Source organism: Echiichthys vipera (assembly GCF_963691815.1).
Source record: "Echiichthys vipera genome assembly, chromosome: 2".
Classification (NCBI taxonomy): domain Eukaryota; kingdom Metazoa; phylum Chordata; class Actinopteri; order Perciformes; family Trachinidae; genus Echiichthys; species Echiichthys vipera.
In genome coordinates, this window is record NC_139827.1 from 8,199,879 (window position 1) to 8,225,632 (window position 25,754).

A 25,754-nucleotide genomic window follows, 5' to 3' on the forward strand; every position below is an offset into this window, starting at 1 on the left:
CTCATAAATCTGACAAACACCGGAAACACCAAGCACAACACATCACACTCCGTAAAAACTTGGAAACCATCAGTCGCTGCTCACTTCCCTTCCAACACAAAAACTTCCTAAGGTTAACACACACGCATACACACACACATACACACACATGCAGTCAAACACACACTCCAGCCCTTGGTAAAAGTCCCTTCTCGGCTGAACTACAAGCTGACTGTTACTGAAAGTGAGTGTTTCGTGTACGCGTGAAGAGGGCAGTCCCTTGGTTGAATTGATGATTAAACACATCACCTTAATGTGGCACCTGCAGCGCTGACACACGCTGTGCTAGGGGATAATGGAGTGCATGGTGTGGGCGAGCAGTGGCGTACAGCAGATGCTCATGTGGACCAGAGTCCACACACACACACACACACACACACACACACACACACAAACACACACAGATGGTCAATTATTGGCGATGACAAGTTTATAATCATTAGCGTCTAAACACACAAACATCTGCTGGTAAGTGCTAAGTAGAGTCTGTGAAAGTGTGTATGAGGGAGGAACAGCTGAGCAGCTTCTTAACTGTTTAGAGTTTCATTCAGTAACTTTTGGAAGGATAATAAAAGTTTTTACTCCAATAAGACAGCCAACATTTGTAAACCATGACACCTAATCTTACAAAATGAGAGGGTGTGAGGATAGTACCAGTGGGGGTTTTGTGTTATTGGCACAGATAATGTCTTAGAATACAATCCTACAATATATTCAAAGATGTCACACATATTTTGGGGTATTTTTTGTATGAATGTAGGTGGTGAAGCCTCAGTCTGACGCTCATAACACTCTTCCACATCCACATAATCCACGGAGACCGGCGAGTAAACCGGAAATATTTACTTCCAAAAATGCAGGAAAAAATACAGACAAACAAAGTGTCACGAAATGACATAAAATGAGTAAGAGAGAGGTCAAAAAGCTCCACGACACTCGTGAGAGTGACGTTTTAAAGGTGCAGTCTTTACAAAACATTAATACATTTGTCCACAAATACCAAAGCATGTACGTATTTCCTCCTTATAAGTAAACCATATGTATAAAACTGCACATAATGTAAATATTCTTATTCTTAATCCTTCTAATGAACTTAAATTATTATATCAACAAAAAATAACTGCATTTACGCTCCTACAACTGTTATCATTTCTAATTTAGAAATTGAGCCAGTTGTGCTCTATTTGATGAGAAATGCTGGTTTCTGTACATTACTTTAGTGTGAGATCAAAGTTTGAGAAACACTTGATGGAGAAGTTTTAATTAAAGTTTGAAGGGAAATTTCACTCTAAAGGTCCTTCCTAATAGTCATTTTATATCACTTAAACCTACCGTAAATACGATACATAACATACTATTATTTCTTCAAAATAAGATAACATAAGCCTTTATTGATCCCCAGAGGGAAATCCAGCTGCTGCAGCACAAGGACAGAAATAATCACAGATGAATATGTAAAGATAAATAAGAAGAGGTATATAAAACTGAAAAAGGGATATAAGTAAATATAGAAATATTAGAAGAATAATTAAAGATGAAATTAGAAGATGAAAGTGAAGAATATGTGATGTGATGTGATGTCAGCAGTAGTTTTAAGAAATAGTTTACCATATTACTGTGTAAGTATATTCTTCTACATTTAATGTTAATGTATTAAAAACAAGAAAACAAGAAAAAGCTACAGTACATGACAATTCAAGACATAGCCTACACATATAACACCACAACCATCTATATTTAATCACGGTAAAAAGGGAAATGAAGTCTAAATAAGTTGAAAACATTTTGAGAATGAAGCACGAGAAGTTCTTCTTTAACTTGAATGTACTTGTGTTTAAACACACACACACACACACACACACACACACACACACAGCTCTGCACCTCTGCTGTGTGCACTTTCTCAAATCGGAAATTACTTCTTTTTTTAAAACTCTCAACACGTCTGGACATTTTTCACTGAGCGTCAACACGAGAGGAAGAGACGGAGACGGTTGAGCTGACTTTGCTTTCGTGCTCCCTGATGTGAAATTAACTCAGTGTCACACACAAACCGCGGGCCAGTGTTTGTCTGCTGTGAGGAGCAGATGGTGGCGAAGGACACACCCTGACGTCACTCACATCATCATCAATCTCTCTCACTCGCACACACACACACACACACACACACACACACACACACACACACACACACACACACACACACACACACACACACACACACACACACACACACACACACAGAACTTAAGATGAACAAAGTTTTAATCAAAGTTTATAATCATTGCTCGGAGTAAAACTGAGACAACAAGAAAAACTAGAATTGCAAAAAGCAGTAACTTGCAGAGTAATTTAAATATGTTTGGTAACAGAAAAAAAAACAGTGAGGGTTTGATATGAACGCTAATAAAGTATGAACATGTGCACCAGCTGATAGTTGTGCAGTTATAAGAATACCTACAGGCCGTAGTATAATTGTGAACGTGAATAAGTGTGATATAACGCAGTATGCATGCATATACATTTACATTAATCTTCACTTTAATTATTTTTGCACTTCTGGTAATGCTAAATTGCATTTCACAATAAAAATCACAATAATGTTTAATCTAATTTGCAAGTAATCTAATTAAGTGTTCGTGGTCCAATTTGTAAAGTAAGTCAAGACAATTAGTTGGTTACTTCGGTTATTTCAAAGTTGTAGGAGCCAGTCCCAGCAAGTAAGAAAAGTAGACTAGCCTTTGCTACACAAGCACAAAATGATATAAAGTTTCTCGTTAAACTGTTTTAAAGGGGATTCTGTGTATATTTAGTTGTATGTATTGAAGATAGATGTATAGAGAAATAGATACGTAGATAGAAAGAAATATATAGATATAGATGGATATATACCAAGCTTGAAATGAAATGTTTGCACTGTGCATATTTTGTTGCATGTATTGTACTTGATGTGTTTTTCATGCCAACAATGTTGATAATATGATCAAATGGATTCAGTTGCACTCTTAATTTCTCTTATTTTCACTAGAAATAATTTGACTAGTGGAAATTCTGAGATTATTTATCCAAATATACGCATGCAAATTAGGAGCCAGTCCTAGCATCAAGAAAAGTAGACTAGCCTCTGCTGCCCTACACATCCTAAGTGCAGTAACTATGAAAAAAATTAGCAAAAAGAATATGTTTTATCCTTTTTTATACAGTCTATGTTTTTATCAAAACAAATCCTAACCTCCATACTCTCAGGCCCAACATTGTGCAGAAATCATGTTAAAGGTTGAATATGTAGAATGAGCAGAACACCGCCATTTTGTGTCTCAAGATCGTAGTCGCAACAACAAAAAATCATTTGAGCACTCAGGTTGCCAGGTTGGTCCAGCAGCCTACAGGAGACAGGAGTCTGTTTGAGCCTGTTTGAACCCATCCCCTTCAGCAAATCACACCATAAAAACAAGTATTTCAGAGAAAATTGACTGACACTTACCGTTAACCATTACAGCTAAATATACGTGAAAGTTAGCTTACCGCTCAAGGAGAAACTTAGCCATTTGGGCGTGCGTTTTAATGCCGTTGAACTCCTTTATCTCAGTCCATGGAGTCAATGCTTGGCCTATAGTGACTCTGGTTTTTGCCCGTCTCCGGTCACTCAGCTGCTGGGACAAATAAGCAGCTGCAGGATTGGCAAACTCCATTTCACCCAATGCCAGGCTACAGTAGCTGCACCCAACAACAGACAACCCTGGTAACCAGCAATGCCAAACGCTATTGGCTGGTAAAACGTAAACAGAAGGTGACAGAAAGTCATTATGTGTCAAACCTGTCAAAAAAGATTTAATATTAATTCAGACTTAATATATATTTTTATGGAAAAGCAATACTTTCATTCTGTACCCATCAAATGCCCCGTGAGTGTATTATTATATATATTTTAAAATATAGCTTTTGATGAAGATTCTATATATTCAACCTTTAATGGCGTTATTTTTGTATAACTATACACTGAAGTTAACATTTCTTATTCAGATATAAACATGGTCTTACTTCTGGCGTCACCTTCAGGACCATAGACATAAAGAGTAGACGCCTCATCGAACGTTGGGCCTATTGGCGCTGACGAGCGGTGGAGCCGCCATCTTGGCCCGGTCGCCCGCTCCACTCAGTGTAAGGACAGGACACGGTTCAGCGTATTTTAATATTCACAGTGGGATTAACAGTAATAGAATATTCTGATATATGATATATGTGATGTATGATAGGTGTTTTGCAAACACTATAAATATAAACACAACAAGAGAAATCATTTATAGAGTATTAATAGGCTATATTTCATACATGAATACATAAATCTCTCTCTCACTCACTCTCTCTCTTTCTCTCTCTCTCTCTCACACACACACACACACACACACACACAAACACACGCACGCACACACACACACACACACACACTCAGAGAAAATTAAAATACATATAAATCAAGAGTATCAATACAATTAGGTCAGAGAGAGAGATGACATTTTGGACACATCTAAATACAAGTCAAACAGACACACTTTCATTTAAAGCACTAAAAAAAACAAAAACAAGAGCCGAACCCTATATGTTTATAAATATTCAGAAATGATCCATGCTCTGCCAGTCGCATAGTCGTGGTAGTGGAGAGGAGAGGGAGGGTCCACATTTGAGCGAGTGTGTGTGGTATAAAAATATATATAACATTTTGTTAAATCGATCATTTTCACACTGTTTTGTTCTTGCACAGTTACCAATTTGAGTGTAGCTCTAATTGGTAAAGAAAGTGATGTTGTAGGAGTACTTTGTATGGTATCTAAAATGACTGTGTCCTTTGATTTTAGGCAAGGTCTAATTATGTGAATGTCTTCTTTATTACATATTTTAATTATGTAGTAATTGTATTTAATGTGCAAACAAAAACACGGGGCATAGTTCAGTAATATCCATTTAAATTATACAAACCATTTAAGATTTTTCCTTAGTTAAATAAATGTATGATTTTTTCTTTTCAGACTGTTTCAACTTCTGTGGTACAACTGAACTAAAAAAGCCTGGACTCATCAGCTCTGGTTTACAAACATGTGACGTTCGTGCTGCTTTAAGTGGAGATGTGGAGAACCAAGTAAAAATGTGTGGAGCATTTAGTTCAGCTGTGAGAATATCGGGCACAGAGTGGAAATACATGTTCACGCTTGCCTCGTAAATCTCTAATTCATTCTTTATAATAAAGCCCACATCATGTTGCTCCTGTTTGATGAAACAGTTTAACAGCAAAGGATATTGATCAGATTCTGCCACTTCTCCTTTGATAGTCTAAACTTTAAAAAAAAAAGTGACATGACATGAAAAATTATCTCATAATTCATCTCAATGTCATGTTCAATATTTAAAAAGACAAAACTGAGAATATCTGAGGTGACCTGAGATGAACTGTCTCTGAAGTGTCTTCCTCTCATGAAACCACAGCACATCCTCCGCTGACCTACTGCTGGAAATGTGCAATCCATTTACACTAGACCACATGTACAACAACCCCTCTCCTCCCTGCTTCTCCTTTCATATCTACACAGGCTTGCACACACACATCTGGCCGGGGGGTAAATTAACTAACATTCCCACAGAGGCTAATCTCCACGCCTCTACTGTGACAAGATAATAATAATAAAATAAGGGACAGCAGCTCCTCTGGCAGCTAAATCTGTATCTACCTGCCACAGCCTGAGGGACTCACTATAACATTCAAAAATGCATGGATTTATGTATAATTGTTTAAAACTGTACTGTACCGTACTGATTATGAATTGTTATATTGTAATATTAGATTAGAGCAGGAATACGCTGCACAGTGCTCTGGCATCTTGTTCCTTCTGCTGCTCAACTCAGAGGCTCAACGAGTCACTCATACAACTGATCTGGGAGAATGACCGATCCAAGATGGCGGCCGCATTTCTCGCGGCCCAACGTTCGATGCGGCGTCTACTCTTTATATGTCTATGTTCAGGACAAACTCAGGAAAAACAACAGACGTTAGCAACATAACCATAGACATATAAAGAGTAGACGCCGCATCGAACGTTGGGCCGCGAGAAATGCGGCCGCCATCTTGGATCGGTCATTCTCCCAGATCAGTTGTATGAGTGACTCGTTGAGCCTCTGAGTTGAGCAGCAGAAGGAACAAGATGCCAGAGCACTGTGCAGCGTATTCCTGCTCTAATCTAATATTACAATATAACAATTCATAATCAGTACGGTACAGTACAGTTTTAAACAATTATACATAAATCCATGCATTTTTGAATGTTATAGTGAGTCCCTCAGGCTGTGGCAGGTAGATACAGATTTAGCTGCCAGAGGAGCTGCTGTCCCTTATTTTATTATTATTATCTTGTCACAGTAGAGGCGTGGAGATTAGCCTCTGTGGGAATGTTAGTTAATTTACCCCCCGGCCAGATGTGTGTGTGCAAGCCTGTGTAGATATGAAAGGAGAAGCAGGGAGGAGAGGGGTTGTTGTACATGTGGTCTAGTGTAAATGGATTGCACATTTCCAGCAGTAGGTCAGCGGAGGATGTGCTGTGGTTTCATGAGAGGAAGACACTTCAGAGACAGTTCATCTCAGGTCACCTCAGATATTCTCAGTTTTGTCTTTTTAAATATTGAACATGACATTGAGATGAATTATGAGATAATTTTTCATGTCATGTCACTTTTTTTTTTAAAGTTTAGACTCAAAGGAGAAGTGACAGAATCTGACCAATATCCTTTGCTGTTAAACTGTTTCATCAAACAGGAGCAACATGATGTGGGCTTTATTATAAAGAATGAATTAGAGATTTACGAGGCAAGCGTGAACATGTATTTCCACTCTGTGCCCGATATTCTCACAGCTGAACTAAATGCTCCACACATTTTTACTTGGTTCTCCACATCTCCACTTAAAGCAGCACGAACGTCACATGTTTGTAAACCAGAGCTGATGAGTCCAGGCTTTTTTAGTTCAGTTGTACCACAGAAGTTGAAACAGTCTGAAAAGAAAAAATCATACATTTATTTAACTAAGGAAAAATCTTAAATGGTTTGTATAATTTAAATGGATATTACTGAACTATGCCCCGTGTTTTTGTTTGCACATTAAATACAATTACTACATAATTAAAATATGTAATAAAGAAGACATTCACATAATTAGACCTTGCCTAAAATCAAAGGACACAGTCATTTTAGATACCATACAAAGTACTCCTACAACATCACTTTCTTTACCAATTAGAGCTACACTCAAATTGGTAACTGTGCAAGAACAAAACAGTGTGAAAATGATCGATTTAACAAAATTTTATATATATTTTTATACCACACACACTCGCTCAAATGTGGACCCTCCCTCTCCTCTCCACTACCACGACTATGCGACTGGCAGAGCATGGATCATTTCTGAATATTTATAAACATATAGGGTTCGGCTCTTGTTTTTGTTTTTTTTAGTGCTTTAAATGAAAGTGTGTCTGTTTGACTTGTATTTAGATGTGTCCAAAATGTCATCTCTCTCTCTGACCTAATTGTATTGATACTCTTGATTTATATGTATTTTAATTTTCTCTGAGTGTGTGTGTGTGTGTGTGTGTGCGTGCGTGTGTTTGTGTGTGTGTGTGTGTGTGTGTGAGAGAGAGAGAGAGAAAGAGAGAGAGTGAGTGAGAGAGAGATTTATGTATTCATGTATGAAATATAGCCTATTAATACTCTATAAATGATTTCTCTTGTTGTGTTTATATTTATAGTGTTTGCAAAACACCTATCATACATCACATATATCATATATCAGAATATTCTATTACTGTTAATCCCACTGTGAATATTAAAATACGCTGAACCGTGTCCTGTCCTTACACTGAGTGGAGCGGGCGACCGGGCCAAGATGGCGGCTCCACCGCTCGTCAGCGCCAATAGGCCCAACGTTCGATGAGGCGTCTACTCTTTATGTCTATGAACATAACGGTTTCGAGCGGCGCGGTGCATGATGGGAGTCGAGGAATATTTTAACAGCCAATCAGAGGACAGGGGACTCCCCTTACCCGGAAGTAATACTTCACAACAAAAAATTGCCGGGAAATCTGCTGCTCTGTGAAAGTAGCGTTAAGTTGAGTTAGCTGCTGAAGGAAATATAAGTGTTTGTGTTCAGAGCGAACACATTAACGCGTCTCTGGTCGGACATTTAACCTCTAACATGGACGAATATGACGAACTGTTCGAGATAGAGGACGACTTCGAGGACCAGTTCGCCGACGAGCTGGAGGCGCTGGCTCAGATAGAGAGTGAGGAGCTAACATAGCTAACAAACATTAACGTTTAATTTATTATAACATGTATACTGCCCTACAAAGCCCAAGTGCACTAACTACGAAACTATTAATAACATGAAGTTTTTGTCTGAGAGTATGCATGCCAGGGTTTATTTGGATAATAATTAATAAATGACAAACTATTAAACCATAATCCACCATCGGGGTGTCAAATATTCATTTGTTGGAACAATAAACAAACTTAGAAGACTTTTTTTACCTTCATTTTTTGGGTAGTTACTGCACTTAGGCTTTGTATGGCAGTATTCATTGATGTATGAATCAACCTTTATTGGACCTTTAATGTCAGTGTGTATATAAACATGTTCCTATGGAGCAGGCGTTTGACAGATTTGAGATTAACATATTAAATTAATCTCCACAACCATTACTGCTGACCTGTGAACCTAACTTTATCATAAACATATAGTACAGATATATACAGTCTATGATACAGACCAGTGATGCAGTAAAAAGACCATTTACTGTTATACTACGTATAGTAGTTTTTTCTTTTCTTTTTTTATTTAATGGAAGGAAATATTCAATATAATCATTTCTTTTCTTACATGTTCCACAGTAATACACAATACCAAAAATGTATTTCTAAATGCAGAAACAATAATACATATATATTAAAATGTTCAAAGACTTTAAAACATAGCAATAAGGAATAGACAGAAATAACACTTCTTTTTACAATTAACACTTGACACGATGAAGGCAGTTGTAAATGACAAGGTAGAACAAAATGTAAACCATACTTTAGTGTTTAATTTTTACCTCTGTTCTTAAGGTTTTATTGACATATTTTTCACTGATAACGTGGAAGTTCTTGGTTAGATAATAAATAAAGTAAAAATGAACCAGTACCAGTACTGTACCCTAAGTACCATTTTGAGGTACTTTCACTTTATATAAAGTTTATTGATTATATTATTTGATCATTTTATCAGATATAAAACATTATTGTTATATAGCTGATAAAAAACTATGCATGCACTTAGCTGAGCAACCTCATCTTGTAATGAGCAAATATTTTATATTTTTACATGATGGCCTGCAACTAAAGTACTGTAACCGAAGTACCATTTCAAAGTACTTGTACCTTTATATAAAGTAGTAAAACTGCTAGCAAACATGAAATGATTCTGAAATGGACAATTTATGAGTAGCAACAAATCCTCACAGGAGAGGCTGGACCCAGTGAATATTTGGCATTTTTTTTGCTTGATAAATGTTATCACTTCAGCATCGATTATATGTCTTTTCTTGAATGGCTTAGATGAATCCTCTAAGCCAGCAAAACGTCAGAAGCAGGATCCAGGAGACAGCATTTCTGACATCGAGCACCTGCTGGATGACGCGCCCACCAGTGAGTTCACCCTCAGAGTTCTGTGGCGGCTTTGTTCTTGTTGTGTTTGTTTGATTTTTGTAAAATTTTTTACCTCAAATCTGACTTTGTCCCGACAGCCCCGAAGGCAAAGCGGCAGAAGCAGGATGCAGGAGTGGTCAAGCGTCTTTTCAACTCAGTGCAGACTCAAGAGAGCAAAGCCCCGTCACGGAGTGATGACATCACACCGCCGTCCTCTCCGGAGCAGTATGAACGCCCCGACACCTTCAGGTAGGAGAGATGCACCGGCTGGTGGTTTTTCATTATGCTAATGCTTTTACTCGCGAGGACGGAGCTGAAGCTGCTAAATGAGAAATCTTTGGTTTCACAGTTTCAGTTTTAGGCAACGTCAGTTACTTGTGATGTGATGCACTGCTGTATCTGTCATTTATACGTCACGCCACTTGATAAAAGATTTCTGTGTACAAGACACCCATGTTCCTCGCTCTAAGCTTCTCAAGAAGCCTCCTCTCTCCTTGAGGTGCATCTAAGGGATTGGAAGGGGAAACGGTGGATGTTATGATATGTGGTGAGAGGAAAGCAGACATAAGTAGAAGGCAAACGTTCGTGTGCATTTGATCTTTTTACACAATACTTGATTCTATATCTGGTGCATTATTGGGAATGTAGAACATTTTATTCAAAGCCTGAATGTTTCACAAAATAAGAAATAGGAAGAACTGAATGCTAAAAAGTCTTTTTTCTTTATTTGCATCACAAACAAATATGAGACACTTTAAAATGAATACATTACAGGATTAAAAATGACATTGTGCTATTTATAGGGACTCAAAAGTACTAACTTGCCTGAGGGAGAGCTGCAGTCAGTTCTTTTCCTTTAATGTTTTTTTTATGTTCTTTTTGAACTCTTTGAAATGGTCTTTTGGTTTCCAAGCATGCCTTATTTCGATACTGAAATTATTTAGTAAATCATTTTATTGACTTCTGAACATGTTTGTGTGTTTTAGGTCTACCCCAGCCGTGTTGGATATCAGTGGCTTTGCAACAATCCCAGAGACGCCCAGGCGACCTCCCACATTGGCGCCATCATCGCTGCATGTGCTGAGGCGGCCGCCTTTAGAGGGCGACTACATCAGTGTGACAGACTCATCGGGGAGTCGGGTTTACCTCAGACAAACAGAAGACACTGGGAAAAAGGTTAAACTCCTCAGCATGTTGAATGTTACATGTTTAGGACCGCATCTCAGCCAGAATCATCATTCATTGTTAGCATGTCCAGTGTCTATGTTATATTTCTGTATTTTTTTGCATTTATTGTGTCTTCAGGTAGCGGACAATAGATTGGTACCAAACTCCCAGGGTTCACTGGGGCTGCTGGCGGTGCCGATAGGTGTTTTGAGAGAAGTCGAAGCAGAGAGGGTGAGTGACCAGGCCGCTGTTGTTTGTGTGTATTCTGTCAAATTGCTTTCACAGTTGATTCTCAGTAATCACACGTGCTGAAGGTTTAATCAGTTTTCCTACATCCAAACATTTCATTATGATTATCCAAATATAGCAAATAGTACAACCATTTTGTCTAATAACTTCAGCACTAAAATAGTAAACGTACAGTGATTTACTTTATTTGTGGATGTACCAGTAGGATATATTTCAGACAAATTTTGATAACTGTGCATGCATGAGTAAACATGAGGTTATATTTCGTCTCTTGTTTTGAAATTGTGCAGCGCCACCTGCAGGTTGTGGAAGAATCTCAGCGTCTGACAGATCTGCTGGCCAGGTAACTGTCTCTTTCACTCTCATGCATCAAAAATCTGATTACATGCTGTAGTACATGAGTTTTTACATTTCCTTTTTGGATTTGTGTCACATCGCAGCAGTGTGAACGATGTGCTTGTTGAGCCTGAAAGCAGAGGAGATGAAGAGAACGACGATCCTGAGGACACCGAGGGCGTAGCCTCTCGACTCTGGGTGGACCGATACTCTCCCCGACACTACACAGAGCTCCTCAGTGACGATGTAAGTCGTTTTTTAGTGTTTCTGTGTAACTTCATGTCTACATACATGCTCTTAGTGAATCTAAGTATTCCACACTGACTGTGACTGTATTATTGTAGTTTACCAACCGCTGTCTGCTCAAGTGGTTAAAACTTTGGGACACTGTTGTGTTCGGAAGAGAGAGGAAGTCCCGTCCTGTCCGGTCTGAAAGACAGGCTCCCAACCAGAACTCATTTAAACCCAATCAAGCCAATCAAAATCAACCAAATCGCTTCAAGAGCAAAATTGAGGTGACAGAGGAGCTACTGGAGGCCGAGCTGGACCAGCACAAACGACCCAAATTCAAGGTAAACACATCTGTGTACTCATGTCAGTACAATTTCAGTTTGATGACCTTGAGTTGTTGTACAAATCTAAATTAATTGTGTCCTTTCTATAGGTGGCAATGTTGTCTGGTCCTCCAGGTTTGGGGAAAACCACCCTGGCTCATGTTATAGCAAAGCACGCTGGGTACAATGTGGTGGAAATCAATGCCAGGTTAGACAAGCCAAATTAAAACTCGATTATAGCAGTAAATCATAATTACGTTTACAATTATCCCCCTGTTCTGACCTCACTTACTGTTGTTTCTCTGTTTTTCACAGTGACGATCGCAGCGCAGAGGTGTTCCAGAAACGCATCGACACGGCAACACAGATGAAGTCAGTTTTGGGAGTCAATGAGAGGCCGAACTGCCTAATTATTGATGAGATTGATGGAGCACCTGCGGTACGTTCTGTACACTTATATACATCAAATAAGCCATCGAGACAGTTTTTTCATGTATAAACTATTAATGTAGATATCCTGGAGAGTCGCTGATAGTCGGAAGGGGCTAATACTGATTAGCTCAGGGCAGTACGGGGAAGGCATTAAAACGGCTTTTTTAACCACTAATAACACCAAACCTCTGCAGTAGCATGAGAAGAGTCCCTACACGGAAAACAAAGCACCAATGGGCTCCTTCGTTTTCTTAAATGTGTTTTTTTTTCTTCTTTGGTGTTCGACAGGCTGCCATCAACATCCTGTTAGCAACTCTGAACAGGAAAGACGGACACGGCGGGGACGCTGGTTCAGAGACGGCAAAGAAGAAAAAGAAGAAGGAGACCATGCTGCTTCGACCAATCATCTGCATCTGTAACGACCTGTAAGAGACACCGTGGTGTTTAACCGAAGCATTTGAATTTATAAATCTTTAAATCATATTTATCTTAGTGTTGATATTGAGTTTTCTTTCCTTTTTAGTTATGTTCCAGCTCTAAGGCCTCTCAGGCAGCAGGCCTTCCTCCTGGTTTTCCCCCAGACTCAGCCTTCCCGCCTCACACAGAGACTGGCAGAGGTCAACACACACACACACACACACACACACACACAAACAAACAGAAGTACAGAAACATCTTCATATCCAGGTTGACATTGAGTTCTTGTTTGCAGATTTCACTCAAGCAGGGGATGAAGACAGACACGGGCACTCTGATGTCACTGTGTGAGAAAACGGACAACGACATCAGATCTTGCATCAACACGCTACAGGTGTGTGTGTGGCAGCGCTGTAGGACAGTCCGTTTGTTGCATGAGCAGTAACACACAGTATAATTTTATCACAATACGTGCTCTTGTCTGCTCAGTTCCTCCACGGTCGCGGCCACAAGCGGGTGAACTCAAAGACCATCCAGGGCGTCTCCGTGGGGCAGAAGGACCAGAACAAAGGCTTGTTCCATCTGTGGCAGGGAATCTTCCAGTTACAACGAACTAAACGGTACAGTGTCTTGAACTTTGTCATAAAATTGTAAATGGCGTGTTTTCTGGATGCTGAAACCTTTTTCAGGAAACAGCCAGAGTCACTAGAGGCAGTCAAGGTTCAAGTTCAGTCAAAAATGTTCAAATGAAGCAAAGTCTCTGCGTTGTTCAGTGTCATGACTGTTGGTGTCATGACACCAACGAATGGGGAAGTTATAAACTAAATTCGATCTGGACATTGATTTGAATTTTCTCAAAAACTGATCTTTTTCGAAGGTATTGAAAAGTCTTAAACATTTTTTTTATATATATATATAACTACTGCAGTAAATTAGCAATGGAATGTTTTTGTATGTGATTTAAGCAAAATCTGGCAAAAAAATCCACAAAATAATGTTCCAGACCTCTGACCTGGAAAAGCTTTTTTTTTTCAGGCTTGTCGTCCACACTACTCCAGCGTTTCCAAACCCTTAAAAACAGCGACATTTGGAAGTGCTGTGTTAGTAGCGTGTTAGTTTGAAAACTCCAGGGTCGGGTTTTAGTCTGGACGTAGCAAAACTGAGATCTTTGGAAATGACTATGCAGGCTCTCACGTCAGTCAGTCTTGTCCATTAGAAAGTCAGAGAAGCCTTTTGTGATTTCATCCTTCCTGTGTCAGACCTCATTTCCCTTTGCCATGGCTTGCTCTGGTGATGGGTAATGCTCCCGGTACCGGCTCGAATATGTAGCCGTATTTGCTTTGATACAACTCCCAATCTGTGTTTTTCACCACTATTACCACCTCATGTGCAGCTTTCAGTAAACGCTCCATGTCGTCGTCGGTCCAAGTAAAGAAATCTCAGGGTTTTTTTGTATTTTCAACTTATTCATCCATGATTTACAACCACAGAATGACGTTAGACAATCTTGATACAGAGCTAAACCGTTGTGCGGACAGGTGATCGTTTTTTGTTTAGAAAAGCTGTTTCAGAATGAAAATGTAGTCGTGTGGATGTGGCTTCAGGTCTAACTAGATGATAACCAACTAGATGTTGATGAAACACTCACATTTGTTCTTTCAGGAAACGTATTGGTGAGGGGTTTGATGAGGCACCGGGTTCAGGAGGTGGAGCTGAGAGGTTTCAGCACATTCTACACTTGGCTTCATCGAGTGGAGAGTTTGAGAAGGTTTCCCAGGTAATGAACACACCTTCACAATGTTTTATTTAACTTGAGTGCACAGAAAAATACACAGAGAAAGACACTGTTTCACAAGCTGAAGTTCCATTAAAATACTCTGAAACAACAGTTAAGCCATATATCCATGGTTTAAAAACACTACATTATGATGTCTCAGGTCTGATATCCGTCTCTTTTCCTCAGGGTCTGTATGATAATTATCTGTCCATGCGTGTGAGGGACCCCAACCTTCACAGTGTGTGTGAGGCTCTGGATTGGCTGTCGTTCTCAGACAGGTTGAACCAAGTGATTATGCACGGGCAGAACTTCTCCTTGATGAGATACCTGCCCTTCCTGTCCGTCACGTTCCACTTCCTGTTCGCCCACACACACGTGCCCCGCATCAGCTATCCCCACAGCCATCACGAGGTACGAATCAACTACATGCTCACTTGTTTACAAAAATGATGTTTGCGTATGACAGGGTTCGGACAGGTGCTAGAAATCCTAGAAAACCCTTGAATTTTAGGGTGGCTTTTTTTAAGGTTGGATTTTGAAAAAAGGGCTTGAACTGCTTAAAATGTTTGTCATATAGCATGGCATGATATAACAGAAAACATATCTCCACATTTAAGGGACTAAAAACTGCATATTACCACATTTTTGCATAAAAGTTTTCCTTTCATTGGACGTCCTTCTGTAGAAGACTGTCTCAAAACATCATATTGGTTGTTTATAGGACAATAACATCTAATGTATTGTGATGAACAAGTGCAATAATAAGTATACTGAATATATATGAAGGAGTTTTTCGCATAAAACTACTGAAGAAACAGGAAGTTTTAGGCCGGAAAGTCTAACTAATAATGGAGATTATTGTCTCTCCTCTCTGTCTTGTCCTCTCCAGGCTTCCTCTCGGCTCCTCAGCAGCAGGAACGCTTTGTCCACCATGTTGGCCGACATCCCTGCATGCATCAGAACGAGGATCAGTCAGCTCAGCCTGTCCCTTGATATTCTCACACTGCTCCTCGACATCATCTGTCCCAAACTACGGCCTGTATGTCAAAGCATGTACAGTAAACCTGTGTCCATGTGTAAATGTAGGTTTTGCATTCCTGCATCTGTTCATCACCTATTAAATGAGTAAAGACCTGCATAGGCCATATTTATATAGACACCAATAGCGCCAACTTCATTTTAATTTGCATTAAATCATTTAGTCACAACTCAGTTACTAAAGTTACAGACTTTGCTGTTCCCAGTTTACACTCAGTGGTCACTTTAAGGTACACCTGTAAAAAAGGATATTTAATACAACAACTCAGCCATAAATTCAAACTTTTTAAAAGAGATTATAATGTTCACTTTGAGTGACGTGCGAGCGTTTCTAATGCTTTGCCCACTCCATTTAGAAACATTTATTTAAAATGCAGTCCAATACAACACCAGTGCAAACTACAACCTCAATAATAAACACATAGTTGAAAAAATGCCACGACAGTGTCAATAAAAACATCAACATTATAATCTTATTTGCAACCAAACAGATGTTTTGAATTGCATTCAATTGTGTAGATGTACCTAATAAAGTGGCCAGGCAGTGTATTTTACCAAATCTGCAGAGATGCATTGCTTTCTTAAAAAAAAGTAATATACTGATGTTTGTGTGCCCTAATACAGATACTGAATGCCATAGTGCTTTCTTTAATCATCTAGTTACTCTAGTTCGATTTTAGGCAGCATAGGAGGCATTTACGACCAGTATTGGAACAACTCTATATAAATCTACATATCTGTACACAAGATCAAAAGTCTTTATTTTCAGACTTTTTGACCATTTTTGAAAAAAAAATGTATTGTGGTTCCATTTTGCAGCGCAAACGGGCATGTGTTTGTATTTATGTAAACCCTTTAAGTGGATGGGTGGTCCGTCAAACTCAGGAAGGCAAGTTAGCTGAAAACGTACAGGTGGAGTTCACAAAAAACTTTTAGTTTCTGATCTCAAATCCTGTTTTTCTTCCAGGTGAACCCGCAGCTGTTCAGCAGCAGAGAGAAGGAGCAAATGCGTGAGCTGATCAACACCATGCTGTCATACAACCTCTCATACAGGCAGGACCGCACGCCAGAGGGACAGTACGCATACATGCTGGAGCCGTGAGTACAAGCACACACACGTACGCACACTTACATATAACATGCGGACACATGCAGGGCAGATGTGTGTTTCTTGGGTGTTGAAGGTCACTGCTCTTGTCCACACTGGTTCTCTGCATGGAGGCTTAGTGAGTAATCCCCTTAACACCTGGTGTGCGTGTGTGTTTGATAGTAGTGGTGAGGGCGCAGAGTAGCGAGCTGCAGAGCCTCACCGGTGGGGTACAGGCAGATGGACAAACTGATGGAAGGATGCATGAATGAGGTTGGAATTATTAGAGCAGTAAAATAAGGAGGAAGGAAGTTTGGAGAAAGCAGCAGACGATGTGACGGAAACTGACATTTTGGTTCAAACTTACGCTTGAACTCGGGACCTTCGTTCATCTTTGACCTTCGTGTTTTGTCACCACTGAGGACAGCAGTGAGTCTGGCGTTAGGCGAATGGGATAACTAGCTGTGAAGCTCAATCATGCCGACCCAGATTGTGAAGCAGCCAGGCGCCCCGAGGGGCTCCTTCCTGCAGGCTCGCTGTGACACGGTGCTGGTCACCAACGACTGGGGCCTGCCTCTGGTGTTGGCTCTACTGGTGCTTCTACTGGTCTACACCTTCCTGTACCTGCCGTCTCTAGCTCACCACAACACCTCCCTCTGATGCCTCACGGATAAAGACTTGGAACACAATTGTGGATATAAACATTATAAATACGGCTCCAGTCCCAGCAAGTTTATTTGGTTATTTGTTTGGGTTTTTTTGGACACTGTTTGGTCAAACTAGGGCAGAATTTTTAAGGCTGCCTGGTTTCGGTCGGAGGGTTTGAGTGGGGAGAGGCATGCAGAGAAAAACAGCAGGAACCCTGATTCATTACATATCAGTGTAATGTAATTATTATGTACTTCGATGTGGAAGTTATATTACAGGTCTGTTGTGGAATATTCTCAGTGCTCTGACAATACGTGAATTTAGTCACTATTTGTATTAATATCTGTACTATCCTGGTAATAGACAGATCAACTAGTTACCCTCCGTTTCCATCTTCAGCCTGACATTGCCTGCACTCTCACTGATTTCTGTCACAAGAGACTTCCAGTCTGAACTGGCTAACTGCCAGTTTAACGCTACGCCAACTTGAACGGGTGTAAAATAATTAAATCATGTGGCTCTTCCAGACTTTAGAAATGTTATTGAGCCAAATCGATCAGATTCTGACAGTGAAACGAGTCATTTCACGGAGGTTGTGGTGCACAAAATGTATCCACCGTTTCACAGCCGCAAGGATTGAATGTATGGCAGCAACGGAGCAGGCTACCACGGAGCCTATGGCATAAGCACGTTTAACTAAATTGTTTGTGATTGGCCAGTGAGTGCTGTCTGTGTAAACACAGAACTTGAGAACTACGTCTTCAGAGCGGGCGGACTCTAAGGTCTGGACCCGAGAACTCAGTATGGTTAAAAATGTATCCGACTGATTTATGGGCGAGGTATCGATATCAGCCTATCACAGACATTGGTATCTATCTAATAACTGTATATACTGCTCAGTATAAAAACCTTCTTTACAGAACATTTAATGCAGAAAACATTTTGAAATGGTGTCATATTGATTTTTTTCATCATTATTTAAATGTACTAATACTGAACATACAGTACTAAACTATTTATTTTATTTTTTATTCTTTATTTAATTATTCAGCAATTAACTGACACTGAACTGAAATTTTTTTATTTATTCTTTATTTTCTCAGTGTTTTTAGAATTAGTCAACAATATAATACCTTGTATTTATATTCTGTAATAATGTTAAATATTCTTTAATAAAATTATTTAAATCAGCCTTCTGAGTACCATTGAGTCGTGGCGTGGCGTGGCGTGGCGTGGCGTGGCGTGTAGGGTAGTAGCGCTACCTGGAGACAAGCTGGGGCCTGATCAACCCTGGCTGGGTCGCCTAGGGGAGGGGGTCTGATTGTTGAAGGCCCTGAAACCTCCTGTGATCCTAGATTACATCACTGATGATGTGTCCAGGTGCCCCAATGGTGTATCTAAAAACTGCTATTAAGCAGCTCAGTCACATAGACTTTTATTTTCATCTTATTTATTATTATATTGAGGGCCAGCAGGGAGTGTGTGAGAGTTTACTGGCTCGTACTGTGTGGGTGTGTGCTGGACAGAGATGGAGATCAGCAGTAAGAGGATTAAGGTTTTAGAGATTGAGCGTTTTATTCTGGAAAATATTCATTATTCATGGCACCGAAAGAGGGAGATTCATCTAACAAGGTTCACCAAAGTGTCAGCTACACACTGTTATGAGTGTTTGTGCTGTGGCGTCGTGCTGTTTGTGTTGCTCCATTTACTTAGTATGTGTGTTTGCAGGCGTGTGGAGGAGGTGGTGAGGTTTCCGGGCCTCCCTCCGCGCCGTCAGCTGACGTATCAGGCCAAACAAACCATCAGCAGAGAGATGGAGCAAGAGAAGATGAGGAGAGCCGAGCAACTGATGCTGCAACGCAACCCTGCAGCGGTGAGACAGAATTTAGGTTTATTATATACAATCAGGTGTGTGTGTGTGTGTGTGAGCAGACTTATATAGACCAGACTTTAGTGTTTTATTCCTCTCTATATTCTGAAGTTTTAGACAGAAGGCTTTGTTCAGATATCATTCATAGTCTGATTTATAGAACATTTTATTCCTAAAAATTTTTTTTTAAGGCTGTTGTCCGTATTTTCTGATTCATGAAGTGATAAAAAAGAGATATCTGTAAAAACCTTTGACTCTAACATGTCAACGAAGTGGAACAAGAATATTGAACCTGGCTTTATCCAATGTTCAAGTTTCTGTTCTGGAAATCTCAGCAAATTAGCGCATATATTTCACAAGATAACACCTCATTTGCATATTTAAACATAACATTTCAGAAAACGTGTAACAAAAAACATTTGTCTTCATGTCAGTAATAAACTGGTGTAGTCTTATGGTGATTTATATTACTTAAAAAATGTACCTATTCACCTGAAGTGTGTCCTAACCAATTGTGTTTCTAATCTGCTGTGTGAAGCCGAAAGAAGACACCAAAAAGAAAGCTGGTCCTCAACCACCCAGGAACCATCAGCAGAGGCTGGAGACCATCGTCAGGCAGACCACAGTGGAGACCAGGGTTAGACACACTCGCACACATGCACAGGCACGCACACAAAAAATAATTTGTCTCGACAATACGATCAATACGTATACACCTTCCTGTGGTCACTGATGAGCTTAATATAAAAGACAAAGTAGCAGCCCAGCACTGCAGCAAGATTTGCTGATTTCCAAGGAGACATTTACATGAACTACATGTTATGTTATGTTTCCAAACGTCAAACTACACCAAAACTCTGTTAAATAAGCATTTATGCTGCAGTGAAGATCAGTGACTCAACAAATCACAGCTGAAGTTTGTATAGTAACATAACATGCTTTTCTAGCAGGTGACAATTCCAGGCAGAGCTTTAGACATCAGACGACCAAAATGAACTCATTTATTTCAAGTGTAACTCGGGGGGGAAATAAACCCCACGGTCTTTTCTGAATATACATCAAATAAGCCATCGATGTTTTCCGTTTATCACCTTTCAACAGAGTCCCGACAGTCGTTAGCAGCTAGAAATGGCTAACACTGAGTGGCTCGGGGACGAACCATCCTAAACAGCTTTTTTTAACCACAAATACTGCTCAAAATAGCACCGAACCTCTGCAGTAGCATGATAACATACATAAGACGAAGCACCATCAACGTCAATACTCAATACTTCAATACCTCCTTGAACTGCACTCCAGTGCATTCGGTAATCGACTTGGACTGCCTCTCAATCTGGATGTAGCCGGCTGCTAAGGCTTGTAGCATTGTAAAACAGTATTCTTTAATAAAACTCTGGGTTTCCTTAACTACGTTGATGGTGCTTTTTTCTGTGTAGGGACTCTTCTCATGCTACTGCAGAGATTTGGTGTTATTTTTAGTAAAATTAGTAGTTAAAAAAAGCCGCTTCGAATGGTTTCAGCGCTACGTCGCGAGCTAATCAGTGTTAGCCACGTCTGCTGTTAGCAACTCTCCGGGATTTCTCTGTTAATAGGTGATCATCCAAAAAAACTGTCTTGATGGCTTATTTGATGTATATTGATGCCAAAAAAGACCGTGGAATGCAAATTTGCTGGAATTACATTAATTAACTAACTAACTAAACAGCACACTTGTTGTTTATTGATCTTTGATTCAAAGTTCAATATTTATCTACAAATCCACACGTGTGTACATTTTACATTAATCCTATTGGATTACCTGATTGAAATCAATTCTTGAAATCAAACTTGCATACACATGCACATTTTCCTGCTAACCACGGATATTAGTGGACATGAAAAAGAAAGTTTGATAACCACGGCGTTACAGGATGCACCAGTTCATAGTGTAGCTCAAACCTGCAGGCGAGGGGAGCTCTGCTGCTCAAGATGTCGTCATAAACTTTAGTTATTTAGTCTAACTGCTCCTGCCTCTTTTTACATGCTACTACAAAATGAGTCATCAGACGCTGGCCATTTATGTGTCAGTTTTCATCGAATACTTGACAAAGATTTAGCCTTTTGTGGTGGTTTTTAGTTCTTTAAGCACCTATTCTACCAGTATTGAGCCTCCCACAGTGGTGTGAGTTGGTGCCTGTAGGTGGAGCCAGCATCTGTTTGCACTTAACTTCTGAGCCTCTCTGTGTGAGCCGCAGTTATAATGGTTCAGGAATAGATGATGGAGAGAGTGAGCCTCTAGAGGGCAGAAATGAGGATAATGAGGAGCCACTGGGTTAAAGTCCCTGATGGTGAAACATGGAAATCAGGCTAATGAGTATGTGTGAGGTCGTTCATGTGTTATTGACCTCCTTATTGAGGACAGTGTTTCAGAAACCTCCATATTAACTTCATCCTCGTCGTCACTCTGTGTTTGTTCTGCAGCCGGAGGTGGATTTCTTTGGTCGAGCTGTTGCACCCAAACCTCAGAGACAGCAGCCCACCTCGGAGACAGGTACTGTACAGACTCTGTGCTACTGCGGCTTCATTTATACAAACCCTGTGAGAACACAAGCTGTTCAGGGGAAACATGCCTGAAGGCACTTCAGGTCCAAACACCCCAGTGGTGATCACTGATGTGTGTGATGTAACACTTCTAATTTAGAGCTGGTGTGGCAGGAGACTGTCAACAGCACCTGCACATGCATATCATATTTCCATAAGCAACATAAAAGGCCTCCTTGTGACACAGCCTGCTTCTTATGTTTGGACATCAGACAATCGATAAACAGTCGTCCTATTTAAAGTAAATTAAATGTATAACACTGCCTAAACTACTTTCTTTTCTTGTTTCTGGAGCAACAATAACTGGTAATACTGTAGCAAACTAATTTCACTTTAGTTTATTTGCAAATGTATGAATACACACACACACACACACTTACAGCCACGAGGCTATTGTTCATCTGTAGTCCCTGGCCAAGGTGTTAGAAAGGGCTCCCTAAGCTTTGTGTCACTGGAAGCAAACAGGACTGCTGTGTTCAAATGTGTCGCACTAAAAATAGCACATTTGCATAAACAATAGAGCAGAATTGTGCAGCTTGTTCTCTCTCCTCCAGCACCGAGTGAATATTCTCAAAATGGTGTTTCCACTTTTGCTCGCGTACAGTCGTGGAAAAATGCACATTATTGTTCCTCTGTGACTTCTTATCATAACCAGTAATAGACACATCAGCATCATTGCGTTTGTCTATATGCCGTATTTCTCACTTAGAGCGTGAACATAAAGCGTTAGAATCACAGCGACTCGGAGGTAAAACAGGTTTTGCAAATTCTCTGTGAACGGCCTCTATGACCATAAATCTCTTAAGTGGTTTTATTTTGCTGGCTCGCAGGTGTGCAGGTAGATGATGATGACAGCTATTGCGACTCAAAACATGCTTTGCACAAGTGCCTGTGGCTTTTTTATTTAGTTGGTAACATCAGCCCAGGTTCAGCGCTCGGTGCTCGTGGAGAAGTGGACGTTTTTAAAAATCACTAACCTTCCTGAAAGCATTTAAATTGATCAACAGAGTAACTGCGGTGGAAACAGAGAGCTGTGGCTGTAACTCAGGCCGGCCGTGGTTTCTGCTTATTTTGACAATAAATATATATCGTCAGTTCTCTTTTTCATCTGAAGTTCCCAGAGCTGAGGGGAAACTGTGAAAACAGTGAAGGGTATTCAGGTTTTCTAATCATGAGAGAGCTGCAAATCCTCACAATGGGGGAAGTAATGATTTTTTTCTCTCGGTCTTTAGAGGATTAAACTTCAGCCGAATCAATTAGTTGATCAAAGTAATCAATTAATGGTTTAAAGTCGTGCTTTAAGCTAAAATAACACAAAGTCACTGCTGTGGTTTTCTCACTTGTTCCATTAAAATAAACTGAACATCTTTTGACTCTAGACTTATTTTACTGATTGATTAATTAATTAATTGAGGAAACAAACGGAACATTAATTTATTAATCTATATTTCACTTTATATATATATATATATATATATATATATATATATATATATGTATATATATATATATTACAGCCGTCCCAGATGAGATTCCTCCCCTAGAAGGTGAAGACGATGCTTCACGCATGGAAGACGTTGATTAAACCAGCCCTCCATCACAGATTTCTAACACTTTAGCCTCACTTTTCATTTGTTTATCCTTAAAAGCTGCAGTAACTGCAAAACAAATAGTCATTCATGTTGTGTGGTGGACCAGTGATTCTCTTGCGTCCAGAGCGTTACTGTGCAAGACCTTTATATATATGTATATATATATATATATATATATATATATATATATATATATACATATATAATATAGATTAATAAATTAATGTTCCGTTTGTTTCCTCAATTAATTAATTAATCTGTAAAATAAGTCTAGTTTCAAAAGCAGTTCAGTATATATATATATTCAGTATTTATATATACACACACACACACACACACACACACACACACACACACACACACACACACACACACACACACACAGGTATGACAGATTAATCCTTGCATAGTTCACATGCAAGGAGGCTCTGCTGCATTTGTTTTTACACATTATGTATTTAATGATTTTTCTCCTCATTTTTATAAATGCCCACATATTTATATATTTTATCTCACATCTCACAGGACAAGTGCAACGTTTTACATAGAATTTCACATCAAATGCAGTATTTTATTTTTGTTATGTCATTGATAATTGCGTTTTGGTGCACCGTTGTTTATTTATTTAACCTTTATTTTACCAGGAAGTCCCTTAAGCTAGAAATCTCAAGACAGCACAGCAGTTACAGTGTGAGAAAATACACAACAGACAGGGAGTACAGTCATCAACCACACAAGGAAGTAGGGCTGGGTGTGACCTACAACCTCACGATGCGTATACACGTTAACTGTCGCGCAACTTAAAACACTTAAAATCCACAGAGATCTTAAAAGTCAAATAATGTATTCAGTATCTAATTGTGGACTTATTTATAAATGCACATAAAATAATGATACATTTTTAAAATCAACGTGCTTGAAGAAATGTTTTGAATTAAGACGTGTTTGTGTAACGTGGACTGCCATTTGCTGCTGTACGACACGTGTATCAGCAAGGTGCCGATATATCGCTGTATTGGTATTTTGAGCACAACCCTTCAAGGAAGATTCAATGAAACAGTTGAATTTCTCTGTTACATGGATTTTGAGCATTGTGGCTACTATTTTAAGTTGATTGCCGTGTGTGTAGCAATATAGAGCGGTGAAGTCCCGCCTTTGTATTTCCGGTACATGGGACCTCAATATGAGTTTCTGACGCATTTATTCCTGTGGCTAATAAAAGTTATTTTCTGGACCAGTTTGAAATGTGCCATGAATTTCACATATGTTGTTTGTTGTTTGAAATGCAAAAACAACAACTATGATTTATCGCAAAGAAGTTTGATAATGGAAGGTTTTTGTGTGACGCTGCTTTGTGAAGTACAACTCTTCACTGCTCTCGACGTAAATGAGATACGTCACCTCCTGTGCTTGGTGCTCTGGTACAGAAATGGCGATGTCTCTGGTGCACTTCAGCGCTTTTTTTCCAAGGTCGAGGATAATTGCATTTAAAGGGGTGAAAACCGTTACATGTGGAGAGTTTTACTTCTGTGAGAAAGTGTGATGATGTGACGCCACATACGAGAAGATGACGTGAAGTCACATAAGAGAAGATGACGTGACGTGACGTCACATGCGCGACATGTAGTTTTTCTCATTGTGTTTTCTCTACGGCCTTGAACTGACCAGTTGCATAATAAACGGTCAAACTCTTGACGTAAAAAATTATTATTTAAATCCACAAACAACATATTTCTAATTTGGGGCATATAACGACTGGTACCAGCAAATAATTATCTGCATTGAGACCCATTCATTTTTTACGATCTCAGAGGTCCCATGGGGGTCTAGCGGAAGAGGCGGGGCTTCACCACTCTACTGTCCACGCAAAATCCTCCAGCTATCTTTTGTTTCTATTATAAATTTCTATTTCTACAATTATTGACTTTTGCAGTACTTGTTTTTCATTGTGCAGCAAAGACCAAGGCAGCGTCCTCTTTGTGTTAAAACCTACTTTGCAGTAAATGTGTTTGTGATTCTGACTCTGTAGGTGAGAAGTGTGCGGTTCTGTGTATGGGAACGGCGGTCGGCAACAGTGACGTGTGGTTCCGCTTCAACGAGGGCATGTCCAACGCTGTCAGACGGAATATCTACATCAGAGAGCTACTGTAACACACACACACACACACACACACACACATACACACACACACACACACACACACACACACACACACACACCTGCCTGTATGTAAATACGCAT

General features: G+C 39.7%; 1 protein-coding gene across 1 annotated transcript; it reads left to right on the forward strand.

Annotated features, from left to right (window-relative positions):
• Window positions 1–8,275: 8,275 nt before the first annotated feature.
• On the forward strand, window positions 8,276–25,663 carry chtf18 (CTF18, chromosome transmission fidelity factor 18 homolog; the record flags this gene model as incomplete). Its single annotated transcript, XM_083929872.1, has 22 exons — window positions 8,276–8,363; window positions 9,676–9,765; window positions 9,864–10,014; window positions 10,752–10,941; window positions 11,071–11,163; window positions 11,472–11,524; window positions 11,622–11,763; window positions 11,862–12,089; window positions 12,182–12,279; window positions 12,387–12,510; window positions 12,792–12,928; window positions 13,027–13,120; window positions 13,216–13,314; window positions 13,410–13,540; window positions 14,583–14,697; window positions 14,884–15,108; window positions 15,587–15,736; window positions 16,703–16,833; window positions 19,199–19,343; window positions 19,879–19,977; window positions 21,801–21,870; window positions 25,542–25,663. The coding sequence occupies 22 exons, from the start codon at window positions 8,276–8,278 to the stop codon at window positions 25,661–25,663; spliced, it is 2,775 nt and encodes a 924-aa protein (XP_083785998.1).
• Between the last annotated feature and the right edge of the window lie 91 nt (window positions 25,664–25,754).